The 14,913-nt window shown below is 38.5% G+C and overlaps 1 protein-coding gene across 6 annotated transcripts in view; it reads left to right on the forward strand.

Moving 5' to 3' along the window:
- Positions 1-994: 994 nt before the first annotated feature.
- Positions 995-14,913, forward strand: part of LOC139155444 (protein CDV3 homolog) — a 35,558-nt gene continuing 21,639 nt past the window's right edge. Inside the window, exons 1-6 of one of the 6 annotated variants that reach the window (XM_070730577.1) lie at positions 1,049-1,690; positions 5,963-6,042; positions 6,500-6,636; positions 7,902-8,055; positions 9,085-9,345; positions 9,496-14,285. In XM_070730577.1, the coding sequence (XP_070586678.1) occupies positions 1,463-1,690; positions 5,963-6,042; positions 6,500-6,636; positions 7,902-8,055; positions 9,085-9,211 (726 nt within the window). In that variant the 5' untranslated portion in view covers positions 1,049-1,462 and the 3' untranslated portion in view covers positions 9,212-9,345; positions 9,496-14,285. Of the gene's footprint in view, positions 1,691-5,962; positions 6,043-6,499; positions 6,637-7,901; positions 8,060-9,084; positions 9,346-9,495; positions 14,286-14,913 lie in introns of those variants that run through there. The other 5 variants (XM_070730581.1, XM_070730580.1, XM_070730578.1 and 2 more) reach the window with 5 other exon arrangements.

Genomic DNA, 14,913 nt, shown 5'->3' on the forward strand with positions numbered 1-14,913 from the left:
ATATGCGTACCGCACTTTGGGAAACTGCTCTACATCATGGCAGGATTGTATCTCGACTTTATTGGTGTGCATTCATAACACCATAAAATAGCTAATGACTTGGGAACAAAAACCTTTATATCCATTTTTCTGGTAATTCTAAAGGGATATTGGATATAAAAAGCTCAAGAAAAAGCAACTAGAAGGCTAGTTACTCTCTGACTATTGATGGCTCCAAACTCAAGTCAATAAGATAATTAAAAGGAGAACCCACTGAAACTAAGCCATATTTTCAAGGTCTTTGCCATCTACTTTTGTCCATGCTTCGGAAAAGATGCTAGCACAGCAATGACAAACCTTTATTCCCTCAGGTACCAAAAGATCATGTGCACACACGCATGAATGCTCATACCCATAATTCAATGGCTGGAGAGGGGAAAAAACAGCTTCTCCTGCCCTCTGGAGGCCAGAAACGGCCTGTTTCCCAACTTCTGGTGGGTCCAACATGCTGGTGTTTCGCTCTTCCCAGGCTTCAAATGCTTCCCTTGAGCTGGGGGAGGATAAAAATGTCCTCCCCCATCCCCCATGGCTCTCTGGAAGCCAAAAGCACCCTCCCAGAGCTTCCTGCGAGTCTAAAATCAGCTGGCCAGTACACACATGCATGTTGGAATTGAGCTAGGGCAGTAGCTTGCAGGCCAGCAACTATGGCTGCGCGTGCCACCTATGGCACCTGGTCACCATCACTACGCTAGCAGTAAAATCAAATGGCGCAGACTCCTCTCCCGCCTCATAGCCCCCACCAAAGCTCCACCCACTACGCTAACGAATCACTTCTCAAAGTTCTACTGTTCCCATGCATGAGCTCTAGATACAGTACTTCACCCGCAGGAATTCCTAACGTTCAGTGCTGCTGGCACTCATTGCTACACGCACGTCAGGATCCCCACCCCTGCCTCGCGCCTTTTAATTGGCTCAAAGACTTTTCGTTTCTTTCAGCGGGTTGGCCCGTGGGGGGACAAGTGCATGCGCTCTCCCTCCTTCTCGCTCCGATATCCAATAAAGCGGCTCTGGCTATTACGTTAGAAAAGCTTTGCTCCTTGGCGGCGCCCCTCCCTCTTTTTTCCCAGCCTCCTCTTTCGGCTGTGACAAGTAGTGGCCACCAACGTGGGGAGCGGAAGCTGTTCTGCTTCTTCTCTAAGGAACTGCGTTGAAGGAGGAGGAGGGAAACCGCGCGTGCGGCGGCAGTTTAAGCTTAGACCACTTGCTTCCCGCAAAAGAACGGGAGCGGCGAGGACCTAAACGAACGTAAGGAGCACGCAACGCTGTTGGGTGGCGCCGAGTTCTCACCGCCCTTTCTCCTCCCCTCAACCACTGAGGTTTTGGAGATCGCTAGTTGTCTTTAAGAAGGAGACGCGACTGGTCAGTCCGTCAGTCATATCCAGTTTGAACCGGAGTGCAAGGAGGAGCTACCGTCGTCGTCGCCATGGCTGAAACCGAAGAGAGGAGTTTAGACGACTTTTTCGCGAAGCGAGACAAAAAGAAACGGAAAGAGAAAAGCAGCCGAGGAAATGCCACTGCCGCGCCTTCCTCAGCTGTCTCTTCCAATATCACTGCCGCGGGTGTGACTGGGGGAAGCAGGCAAGCCGAAGGCGCCCATGGAGCCATCTCTAATACTAACGCGGCCACCGGCGGTGCTAAGGCGGCAAACAAGGTAAGGAGACCAAGACAGATCAGGAAGAAGAACTCGAGTTGTCCAGGAACTAGAGTGGAAGAGGATTGGAGAGGAGGAGGAAACTTTATCCTGATTATTTCCTGTGGGCGTTGGTAACTTCCTAGAGGGCGTCACTACATCCCAGCTAGGCCATCTTGGGTTTTCTCTGGGCCTCGTGGGAACCAGTTTCTCGGCTTTCTTTACTCGTGAGGCCGGAGCCAAGGTTAAGGGCAATGGGAATCCATTTTGTTAGGAAATTGACTGGTACGCGGGACGATGTGGGGATCAAAGCGGACAATTGCTCAGTGTTGCTTATTCAGGTTTGTCTCAAATTTCCCACCTGGCACTCAGAACTTCCCTGTTCGAACCTGTATCTTACTGCTATAGACGTGAGCACAGGAACTATTTTCTTATTTGAGCAACTGTAGTATCTTGATGTAGAGGCAGGATAAGAACGGGCTACTCACCTCAAAGTATGAAATGTGAGAACGATACACGTTTATTACGATTTTATTCTCTCCCTTCAAAAGCAGCCATTGAATACAAATGCACCCAAAGTGTATTGGATGAGACCAAAATTTATCTAGGCCAGCATTCTGTTTCTATACGCCACTAGTCCTCAAGATTAATGGTGCTGTAGACTAAAACAATACACTATTTTTTGCTCACATATCCCCAAACCAATTATGCTGAAAAGCTTTTGATGTGTGCAAGAGGAGGTAAGGAGCCATATATGACAAGAGGCTAAATTTCAGAATCCAGGTAATGGCCTGCCTCTCCCCCTTGGGGAAAAAACACAAGATTAGACAACTAACACATTTCAGTCCTTATCTAGTCAGCTGGGTAGCATTTAAGAGCAAGTTGGGGGTATTGTATGAGCCATTTGTAATTATATTTCACTTTTGTACTAATGTAGTTTCATTCTCTTTGAAAATGGCTATCCCAAGAAAGACTTGACTCCTCATGGTTTCTCAAACCTTTTGACAAACTTTTATTCTTTAACAAAACTTTATTCACCAGATGTGCATTAGTTGCAAACAAATGGACCAAATGGCAGCTATCTGTTAATAAAGCATTATATCACCTAGTGGTTAATAACCCAAATTATGGATATAAGCCATGGATAAATAGTCTTGTGCAGTCTGTCAATTTTTGAAAACTCTGCAAATTCATTCGTGTAGACATTGCTGCCATCAGGAAGGATTGGCCTCCTCTATCTCAAAATATATATTATGGAGTGCCTTCAGACTTTGACACTGTCAATCCATTGTTGCTGCTGTGCTGCTAGACACTAAATAAATGATTGATGCATTATCTATTCCTTTATAGCCCTTTCTGGTCTGGATTGTCCAGGCATGTTATAAGGAATATTAAAGTGTTCAATAACTGAAAAGCAAAACATACATAAATATAGAGACTGGGAATTTCAACTGAAGAACCACCACTCACAATCCTTGTGGCTTGTAATTAAGCATCAACTCATTCTGTAAAAATGCAGTGTAGAATAATAAAGATTTCGGATAGCTTGATTTCCTGCTGACTCTTGGAGAAGGGAGCTTGACAAATGGATGGATGAGTGTGGCCTATGTCAGTTAATAGTAAATGACAATCCATTCTACTTTAACATCATAATAACATAAGAGCCGAGGTGGTGCAGTGGTTAGAGTACAGTACTGCAAGCTACTTCAGTTGACGTCTAACTGTAGTTTGGCAGTTCAAATATCATCGGCTCAAGTTTGACTCAGCCTTCCATCCTTCTCAGGTGGATAAAATGAGGACCCAGATTGTTGGGAGCAATATGCTTATAAACAGCTTAAAGAGGGCTGTATAAAAGCACTATGAAGCAGTCTAACTGCTATTGCTATAATACAGTGATTTTCAACCTTTTTTGAGCCGCGGCACATTTTTTACATTTACAAAATCCTGGGGCACACTACCAACCAAAATGACACAAATCTAATAAATAAATACATACACACACACACACACACACAAAAATAACCCCCTCATATATACAATCCCATGTAACATCCCCTTATAAATACAGTCAATCATCAATCATCCCTCCTCAAATTTATACCACTGTCTCATTTCTGGGTACTTCTCCTGTCTTTCCCCATTTTCTCTCTCATGTTTCTCATTTCTCTCTCTTCCTCCCTTTTTCCCTCATTCCTTCTCCCTCTCACTTCTCTTTTTCCATCCCTGTCTCTCTCCCCCCCTTACGTGTGTGTGTGTGTGTGTATACACACTCGAACCATTTCCAAAACCAGTTGAGGCCTGGGGTTTTTTTCTCTTCTTTTCAAAAACAGGTGTGGGCTGGGGGGGGTTTCTTATTATTTGGGTGCTTTTTACCATATGCTTCAAGAATCACCTCTCTTTTGTTTCTCCTCTCATTCTCTGCCTCAATCATTTTCTCATTTCTCCTTTTTTCTCCCCTTTTTGTTCTCATTTCTCTCTCTCCTGTCTCTCTTGCTTTCTCTCTCTTGCTATCTTTTTCTCTCTTGCTTTCCTTCTCTCTCTCACTCGTTCTCTCTCTTATTTTCTTTCTCTCTCTCTCTTGTTCTCTCTCTCTCATGCTTTCTCTCTCTTGTTCTTTCTCTCTTTCTGTTGCTCTCTCATTCTCTCTTATTTTCTTTCTCTCCCTCTCTCTTGTTCTCTCTCTCTCTCTCTCTTGTTCTCTCTTATTTTCTTTCTGAGGCTCCTCCCACAGCGGTGGCTACAGCGGCGGTAGCGATCCGGCCACTAGCCGCTCCGAGCGCTGTGGGAATGCCCACCCCTCTCACAGTCCGGTCCCGGGCTGACAGTAAAGGGGCTGCTTCCCATCCTCCTTCTCAGAAGGTTTCCTTCTGAGCAAGCTGGCAGGAGGATGGGAAGCAGCCCCTTTACTGTCAGCCCGGGACCGGACTGTGAGAGGGGTGGGCATTCCCACAGCGCTCGGAGCGGCTAGCGGCCGGATCGCCAGTGCCGCTGCAGCCACCGCTAATGTAAAGGGGCTGCTTCCCATCCTCCTGCCAGCTTGCTCAGAAGGAAACCTTCTGAGAAGGAGGATGGGAAGCAGCCCCTTTACTGTCAGCCCGGGACCGGACTGTGAGAGGGGTGGGCGTTCCCACAGCGCTCGGAGCGGTTAGCGGCCGGATCGCCAGCGCTGCTGCAGCCACCGCTGTGGGAGGAGCCGCGCCCAAGAAAGCCGAAGAGAAAGACGGATCGGGCGGGCGGGGACAGCCACAAGTGGAAGCCTCAGTCCTGGAGCTCCCACTTGCAGGAGCCGCCTGGTGTGCCGCGGCACACCGGTTGAAAAACACTGCTATAATACATTGTTGACCAAATGTATATGTCATTTTAATGCAACGGAAAAGTTTTTAACTTGCAAGTAGTTTCTTCTATTTATACATTTTACTATTTATATTATAAAATGTATTTATTATAACATTATTATAAAATGTATTTATACATTTTCTCAGATGTATAAATTGACTATCCTCACAGCATGTTGGTAAGAAATAATTATTTTGTAGTATCTTCTAAGGTGGTTAGTAACTTGGATCTAAACTAAAATATAACCAATTCTCTCCCCTCAATTTTATTCTTTTATAAGCCTGCCTGCTCTAAGATAAGGATGTCAAACTCAAATCATCACAGTGGCATCACATGACATATCATGATTTCCTCCCCTTCACTAAACCGGGCGTGGCCAATGTGCCAGGAGTTTGACAGCTGTGCTGTAAGAATTTGAGGCCTTTTTGTTTCACTGTTCCCTTTTAAATCAAACTCTGAATTAGTCAGATCAAAAACTTCTATATGAAAGTGACGTGTCTTTGTGAAAGTGAGTAATATGACTATCAGAAAACTTAGACAATATTCCATGTTTCATACTGTAGACAGGTTTTACTATCTTGGAAGTATGTTTAAATTTTGAGTTCTAATTTTAAAATTGGAATCAATTGGTATCAGTTTGCAGAATGCTAGAATTTTACTGTATTAAACAATACTTAGATTTCTAGATAACATGTATTTTGAAAAAAATTTATAATTTAACATTTAATTATTATGAAAATAAATTAGTTTATTTGTGGAATGTTGTGGAGAAGCGGAAATAGTCTAATTATAAAATTGGCACTGCTCAGCTATTGATATAATAGAAGAGTTGGGAATATTTAAATCCTAGGAAGATGACTACTATTTTTTTTTCTGTGATAGTCATTGTATAGCTTCCAGTGCTGATTGTCTTTTATTAAGAACTAATAATGAGCCTATGTAATCTCCATCTTATAGGAAGAGGATGACTGGAAAGAATTTGAGCAGGAAGAAATAATCGACTACAGTGGCCTCAGAGTTCAGTCCATGCAAATTAGGTATTGTCTTGAAAGTGTATAGATATATATTGAAAATTGTTTCTGTATTTATGATTCAGTTACTACTTAGCAAATTCTAGGTGAAGAAAAAAATCAGATCTTATGGCCAAGCTTGCCATACAGTAGCCAGTATTGCTTCAAAACATTAATTTGCTGTTCTTAAATGCTTTAATATTTCTGTGCTTGATGGAAAAAGTACTATTAAGTATTTAATCTTGGCAATTAATAAAAACACGTTTTGTGTCCTTTGTTAGGAGCCTATAGTTATTGACATGATTATGTTTTAATTGTCTATTAAACTTCATAGCATGAGATTGGAGATGTTCTTTTTTTGTTTAAATAACAACACGCTTTCAGTACTATTGTATGCTCAGTACTATATATTACATGGTTTACATATTATAGTATGAATGTGTTTACATAAGTGGTGAATGCTGCAATAGCTTTTTTTTGTCAGTGAAAAAGATGAAGAAGAAAGTGAGAAAAAAGAAGAACCAAGAGATAATAATGAGGAACCAGCTGGAAGAATGGAGAAATCATCTGGTCCTTGGAATAGGTCTGCTCCTACACAAATAACTGTTGCTGAAATTATTGGTGAGTTTTGCTTTGTGTTCCTTTTAATTTACCAATGTTTATTGAATCAGCCATTTTATCTAATTTTTAGCTAAGCTGAAAATATATTTCAAGCTAAACTTGAAATACAGCTGTGATTTCTTGCTAAAATCAGTACTCCTTTGGAAATATTCTATTTCTAACATTTGTTTAAGTAATGGTTGTCTGATAAAAAGGAATCTTTACTTATAAATCCAGGACAGTGTTTTTCAGCTGGTGTTCTGTGGAACACAAGGGTTCTGCAAGGGCCAGCCAGGGGTTCCACAACATAATGAGGGGGGGAAAAACCTGACCAGGAACAGCAGCAGCCCTTGCCACCCCCTCCACCTTACTCCTCTCTTGCCTCTGTCTGCTCCCATAATGTTGTTTCTCCCCGCCCGAAAGCTGCAACCAGCAACCAAGCTGCCAGGTGTGGAGAACCCTCCGTGGGTCACAGCCCTCCTCCCGGCTCTCTGGACCAGGTCCACACCTGCCGATCCTCTGTTCACTGTTTTTTTTTGGCGGGGCAAGAGAGAATGAGAGGGAGAAGAGGGAAACAAATGGGAGAGAAAAGGGAGAGGAAGAGGAAAGAGAGAGAAAAGAGAAATGAAAGCAAAAAGAGAGGAGAAACAGATGAGAGAGAGAAGGGTGGAGAGGGAGAGATACACAGAAATGAGAGAGACCTGGAGGGAGAGAATGAGAAAGAGGAAAAAGAGAGAGAGAGAGAGAAGTGGAGAGAAAGAAAGAAAAGGGAAAGAGGGAGGGAAAGAGAAGTGGAGAGGAAGGAAGGAAGGAAGGAGAAATGGAGGAAACAAGGAAGGAAAGACTTTTTTTGGGGGGGGAGGGATTTTTTTATTTTACATTACATTACATGCATACATTAAATGTATTTTACATACATTAAAACAATACAGTGTACCATCTAATTTTCCATGAATAAAATGTGGTATTTTGTTAGTAACTAATATCAATCATCAAAAAAAGTTGTAAAAGTTTTTTTTCTAATTTTGTCATCAAGTTACATACCTTTTCTTTTAATTGAATTCCCTCCTTAGTGTTCAAGGCTCGCCTTGAAGGGACATAAACAGCACCAGTACACGGTATAGGTTCCACCAGAAATCTGATGATAGATCTGATGACAGATCAGAAATCTGATGAAAAAAAAAAGGTTGAAAAATACTGAGCCAGGATATTGAGTGTAGATTGAATATTACATTGAAAAATTTCACTCTAATTACATCTGATTGAGTTTGTAAATTTTTTTACAGAAAATCCAGAACCAGTGCAATCCAGTGGAGTATATAGGCCACCTGGTGCAAGAGAAGGCAGAACACGAAAAGTGCCACAAGGTCCCCCAGAGATCTATAGTGATACACAGTTTCCATCATTGCAGTCCACTGCCAAGCAAGTAGATACTAGAAAGTAAGTATGGCAATGATTTAAAATATTTCCTTAAAATCATTCTTCCAGCCTAGCAATTTTCATAGCTTTATTCACAGATCATAAAACAGATATGCATGATGTGCACAAGAGGAAGCAAATGAGTTTTAAGAATAACTAAGGAGGATATGAATTTTATCAGATTGAAATTTTTAAAAATAGTTTCTTGATTAATGCAGTGCTATTTAATGAGATGGGATGTGAGATTGTTGTATAACTTGATCTAATATCAAATTATCTTCTAGCAGACTTGATCCATTGCAGACCTTCAGTATTTTAATTGATATTAAATGGTTCAAATTTTAGTTTCAGGTTTATCAATGTTCAGTTTAAGTGGTAAATTACAATATCTCTGTATTTGTACCATAGTGTACACAAAGATGGCATTTATCAGATTGGTTTCCTAATCTGTTACTGCATTTAGGATTATAAGTGTGTTAAGGATGTCTCTTAAATTTGTTTTAGACATTCCCTACTAATTTGATTTTATTTGCATATTAATTTTCTTGTAACAGTGCTTATAAATCAGTAGATGCTTTCATGAGATTTAAGTTCAGTTCAAAAAACAAGCAAATGGAAACAATGCAGTTCTTTGTATTTGGCCTATGCTTTGAAAGTTTCTGAATGTTGCATTTAGAATATTTCCATATTCACAATTATTGACATGTTCCAGTGTTAGTCTATTTGGGATGTTGGGATACATTTTTGTGGCTGCAATCCAGTGAACTGCCTCAGTGATGTTATCAAAAGTTTTGATTTATATGCTTGTATAACAGAACCCAGTTTGTTACTTCAAAATCAGTTTATGAAATGGCATTGAGGTTTGTTCAGAGAAATGTCATCAGTACATATGCAAGCCCTGAATTATACCTGCAATACTTCTTTGGATTATGGTCTCCTTTGATAGGGCCCTAGTCATGGAATTTTGCATCTAAATTAGTGTCATTGATTAATATTGCTAAAGGGCAAGTGTATCTAAGACAGTTACTGATTACATTTATTTTCCCTTAGGGATAAAGAAATGGAGAAGAGCTTTGAAGTAGTAAAACACAAAAATAGAGGTAGGGATGAGGTTTCAAAATCCCAGGCAACTAAACTTCAGCTAGACAACCAATATGCTGTGCTTGGGGATCAGTAAAGCTGCATACATATTACAATTAAGGAATGGTTGTTTGATACCCTTCCACTCTTAAGGTAACTAAACCACACCAATTATGAACATGCCGTCTTGTTTCTGCTGGATCTTCTACAAGAAGTGCAGACTACTTTGACGTAAGTGATTGCTTTTCTGCACTTTGAAAGTTTACTTAATTTGGTTCACCTTTGTATTATGAGGGAAATTAATGTAAATTCTTGAACAAGAGTGCCCAGTGTTTTGATTCCTCTGTAGCCAGTGGTTATTTCAAATTTTTTTATGTTCAGATACTGAGCCTTCGTAAAGGTTGACTACCTCAGACTTGCTGCACTCATTGTGGATACCATGTGGATCACAACTTCTGGAAAAGGTTACAACTCTTTTGTGGCCATCTGAAACTCGAAACCAGCTCTACTGGATTCCTCTAAAGAAATCCTGCAGAAGTCAGCCATCTGAGTTGATAATACTGTATAAATGACAAATTTAAGTGACCTTAAATGTGCCCCATTTATTATATCCTTTCACATGTAGCCATAATTTACTAGGAACCTCTAATGCACAGGTTTTTTTTAAAAAAATATGCAGCAGTTTTGAGTTTTAATTTAGTTATCAGAAAATAAATACATATCCAGACAGAAAATTTATGGACACTAGTTTGTATATTCCAGTTTCATCTGTGTAAACTCTTCATTTGAAAAATAGTTCTCCAAATTGCAATATGGTCAAGTAGTTGCATGGAATATGCAACTATATATACCTTACTAGATCTCAAAGTGTTATTTTTTCTTTGGATTAATGGTAAATAAATGTTTGCTCCTATAATATCTGGGACTTATTTTTGAGAAGTTCATTCTGAATATGTAGCCGTAGCAATCTGTAAGAGACATTAGCTATTGCTCACGCATGCCATTATATTTGCAGATGGAGATACTTATAGGTATAGTGAAAAATATCCATTTCTGTACTTTAAGATCTGGATACATTTTGCAAATAAGATGTTGCATTTATAGCATTTTTAACTGCCCAAAGAGTAATGTCAACTTCAGTTAAAATTTAGTTTCCTGGCCAGCTATGTACCCATTCATTTGGACAAACAGTATTTGAATACTAATTTGTGCTATATTACGCTGTATAACATTAACTGTGACTAGAATTCAAGCTCTGAAAGAGGTTCTTGCTCCTGAGTTGTTGTTTTTTTTACTTTGTTCTTTTTCCAATATGAATCAAACATGGCAACTCCTAATATATCCTTCCAAATGTCTGGCTGTTTTCGGTACTCCCAAACCAGGATTTAGACAAATATATTACTTATGAGGTAGCTATATACTTTATAAAGATGACAATTAAGGAGTGTATAGGATATGAAATCATTGCTTTTAAATGAAGAACAGACTGCTTAGAATAATAATTTATTCCTATTAAGAATTGTAAGATATATTCTTCTAAGTAGTTGTGTTTTATACAAATCCAGTCCTCTATGTGCTTAGATCACTGAAAATAAAACAGCTGACAGTTGAGTTGCGTATCTTTCCTGAAAGTTGTCTATTTGCCAACAAAGCCTTTGCAGGGTATTAAAGCTGCAGAACTAAGATTATGTGAAACTTACAATTTTAAATCCCAGCTTTGACATTTTATTAAAATTGTTACACATGAATCAAGTTTTAATATACTGTATGATAAGGTAGATGAAGCTGTCCTTTGTATATTCACTTGAGTTCTTAGGCATAGTTGGCATAGAAAGTTAATATTGTAATATTAATAAATATAGAAATGTTCATGACCTCCGGAGTCTAATGAATATATATACATACATGTTCTGATGCCATGCATCACTTCAGTGTGGCAAATACATGATCATGGTGTTGAAGCAAGGCTGTAATTGTTTGCATGTTAGAACAAAAAAGTTCCACTGGGTTCATTCATAGATATGCATTGAATTGGCTGTTGCATAGTATTGATGGCGCGTAAGTAACTTGAAATGTGTGGTTATCATCTACCTCACTCTGTACGTTATTGCTAGCAACACCACTAATGTCAAGTGGCAAAACAAATTTACTATTTTATTTCAAAGGAAACAACACTGCTAATGTTGACAGCTTTTTGTAGTAAAGCAAAAACTTTCTCACATTTTGATCCTAAATACTTGTTATTAATAAATATAATTTCATTGAAATATTACACCATTGAATTATAGGCAAATATTTCAAAAGAAAATGGAGCTCTAGTGTGAACAAAGTGCATATTTTATATTGAAGAATTATTCCTTGAGATTGTCTTAAATTTGGGAGCTCATACACGGATGGTTTATGACTTCATGCACTCTGAAGTTCTGCATCTTATTGATCCTAACAAATGTCATATATGCTAATATATACTTGTTACACAATTGCTTTATGATTCATGGGTAAAATGACTAATTATAAAGAAACAAACTAAGGTGGTCTGAATGCAAATGAGTACTCTTAGTTCAGATCTCAAGTTCTGAGCTGATTAAAATAAATGATAGCTTGAAGAAAACAATCCCAGTTTTTAACAGTCTGTCTTTGAAATTCAGTTTAATTCTTGGTACTTCTGAAATCATAGTTAGCCTAAAATTCATTCTGAATTTATTTAGGTTCATTTGCTATTCTATGAATGCCCAGAACATTTTAATATCTCTGGAAGACAATGTACATATTTTTAATTTGTCTGCAACTTCCTAGCTGCATAATATCAATTGATGCTTTTTAAATGAAATGTCCATGTTCCTAGTCAAACTATAATTTAGCAAGCTCTTAACAATCAACTTCAGACAAAGGAATCTAAGGAACAGATAAACTATATTTACATAAACTCATTTTGATAATACACTATATAGCACAGAATATAGAGAACAACTTATATTTGAGCAGCTTTTTTCTGCTCTTGCCAGCACATTTTATATATCTTGATAAATTTTATTCATAATAAAAATAGTAACTTGGGAGGTACTGTTCGTTCAGTAAAAGCATTATGACTCCCCAAGAACATTTTCTGAAGCTTCTATATAGATCCTAAAATGTATACTTATAATTCAAGATATATGCAGATATCACTTTAATATCAATGCCTGCATCAATCTAGTAGATACTCAATTGTACCATGCTTGATTGGTGTACCTTTCAAGGTGTTGGCAGTTACAGTTGAATAGGGATCAAAAGATAACAAAGTTCAAGCGACGTAGATTTAATCAGTACAACTGATGTCATCTCATCTTATTCTTGGACTGTATAATCAAGTCATACTGAATTCAAATTGATGTGTTGACAATGAATAGGCTGTGACCATAACACTATTTTCAGTCATGATATACAGAACATTCCATAGAGCATATTTTAAGATAGGATGCTGAAAAAAGCTTAGTTTCAGACAATCCAATTGTTTTTGGATAAATTGCCTAAGCCAAATTAATTAGAGAAAACTGAATTGATTGCTTTCAGAAGCTGTTTTTAGACAAAAATAGGATGATAATTGACCTATTTCCTATGTCTGCTTCTATGTCCATTTATTTATTTAAATATGCTGCTCTTTACATCTGCATTGGGTATTACAAGTAGCTAACAAAATTTTGTTTAAAAAAGAACCATGATTTAAAATTAGCAAGAAAAACCCATTAACAATGATGAAGTGTGCATGTACCAATATTTGGGAGCAATGGAGGAAAGCCCTATTTCTCATGACCAAAAGCAAGCTGCGTGATGTGTTTAAAAATGACTAGGGATTGGGGGTGGGATGGGGGGAGAGAAATGTGTTCCTAATCTTAACTGAATGAGTTTGTAATCAGAACAGCAAGATACCCTAAGCCAGTGATGGTGACCCTTTTTTCCTTGGGTGCACACTATCATGTGCGTGCGAGTGCCCACACCCTTACTTCAATGTAGGTTGGAAACAACTTCCCCTGCTGTCTGGAGGCTGGAAATGGCCTGTTTCCCAACTTCTGGTGGGTCCAATAGGCTTTCTCTAGAGCTGGAGGAGGGTAGAAACACTCTCCCCCCATCCCCCAGGAGGCTCTCTGGAAGCCAAAAACACCTTCCCAGAGCCTGTGCGAGCCAAAAATCAGCTGGCTGGCACACATATGCATGTTGGAGCTGAACTAGGGCAACAGCTCACATGCCAGCAGATATGGCTCCGTGTGTCACCTGTGGCACCCGTGCCATAGGTTCGCCATCACTGCCCTACACCATTTGGGACTTTAAGAATTAATAGCAGCCCTTTAAATTATGCTTGGCAAGCAATTGGTAACCCTGCTGGATTTTGCACCAACTTAAATGTTGGATACTTCCAGGGTAGGCCACAGAATATGTTGCAACAGTCAAAATAGGATGTAACCAGTGCATGGACAACTTGTAAAAATCTAATCTTGGAAAGAATGCAGGTATCATAATAAATATAATTGCGTAAAGATTCCTCAGCATCTACAAATTCAGGGGGAATTTTAGAATCGAAGCAGCACTTAACTATGTTTTCACTAGGACTGAAATCTTATCAAAGACAGCATGTATCTCAGACTCAGAAGCCAGGCAATCTTTTTAATCAACAGTAACAATTACCTATTATCAAACTTAGGTATTCTTAAAAGTTATTAGATGCTTGCTCAGAATCGAAGTGTATAAGGAATGTAGAACTCTGCAGTATCAGACTAGCAATGACACATGACATCGGAATTCTAGAAAACTATCAAATTCATGTAGACAAAGGGTACAAAATTAGATTCAAGTAAAGATAATGGGAACAAATCAGTACTGACATCCAGACATTATTTGTCAAAACTGGAAGCAGTCCACAAAATCTTCAGGCAGTCCACAAGGTTATTTCATTATCTTGGTCAAAAGCCCAACTGATATTGATCCACAAAATCGTTCTAATTCAAATGCCACCGATCTTAACTGCCTTCTATGGAATAGGGAAATATAGGAAGATAATTTTGCTAGTATGGCTTATCATGGCCATTCAAATCACCCTAGAAAACCAAAAATTACATAATTAGATGATAGCCATTATCATTCTGCACTTCCTGTCCACTTCTTTAAAATCTACAATCAGAAAAAAAAATCAAAAATAGTTGTCAAGATTGAGTCCCTAGAATCTGCCCAAGTTTTACATTTCTACATAGTGGTATGGTGGAGACTAGCTGCATAATGTGGAAAAACAGTATCATATAATTTTTGGGAAGAAACAAAGACCTGGTTGCCTCTATTATTGCAGAGTTAAGATTTCAGATGGGTTTCACTCTATATATGATCTGACCCGTTCTAAGAGTTACTTCATATCCCATTAATTTCATTATTTTATAAATCAACACCATGACTTGGTTCCAGGAGCAGGATGCAAATGCTTAAGATAATGTCAATTGCCCAGGGAATTTCCCCATTCATAAAAACTTATTACATTCTGGAAATTAATTATAAATATCCCCATAAATTAATATAACAATACAGTATATTGATTCTTTTGTACACACAGGTTTACAGTTCTAGAGAGGTTAAAATACTAAATAGTTTTAAACATACAATGATATAGGAATAAAAAGATGGTGAGAAGGTTCTCTGGAGCAAAAGATAAGAATCTACTTTGGAATAGTTGCTTACTATTAAAAAATACAAATTGTCTATAAAATTGCTCTACTTTAAAAAATGGTAGAATTCTGGATTGTACCACTTCAGATACCAGGCATTATGCAGTGCTTT

The sequence above is a fragment of the Erythrolamprus reginae genome, unplaced genomic scaffold (assembly GCF_031021105.1).
Source record: "Erythrolamprus reginae isolate rEryReg1 unplaced genomic scaffold, rEryReg1.hap1 H_19, whole genome shotgun sequence".
In the NCBI taxonomy this organism is placed as follows: domain Eukaryota; kingdom Metazoa; phylum Chordata; class Lepidosauria; order Squamata; family Dipsadidae; genus Erythrolamprus; species Erythrolamprus reginae.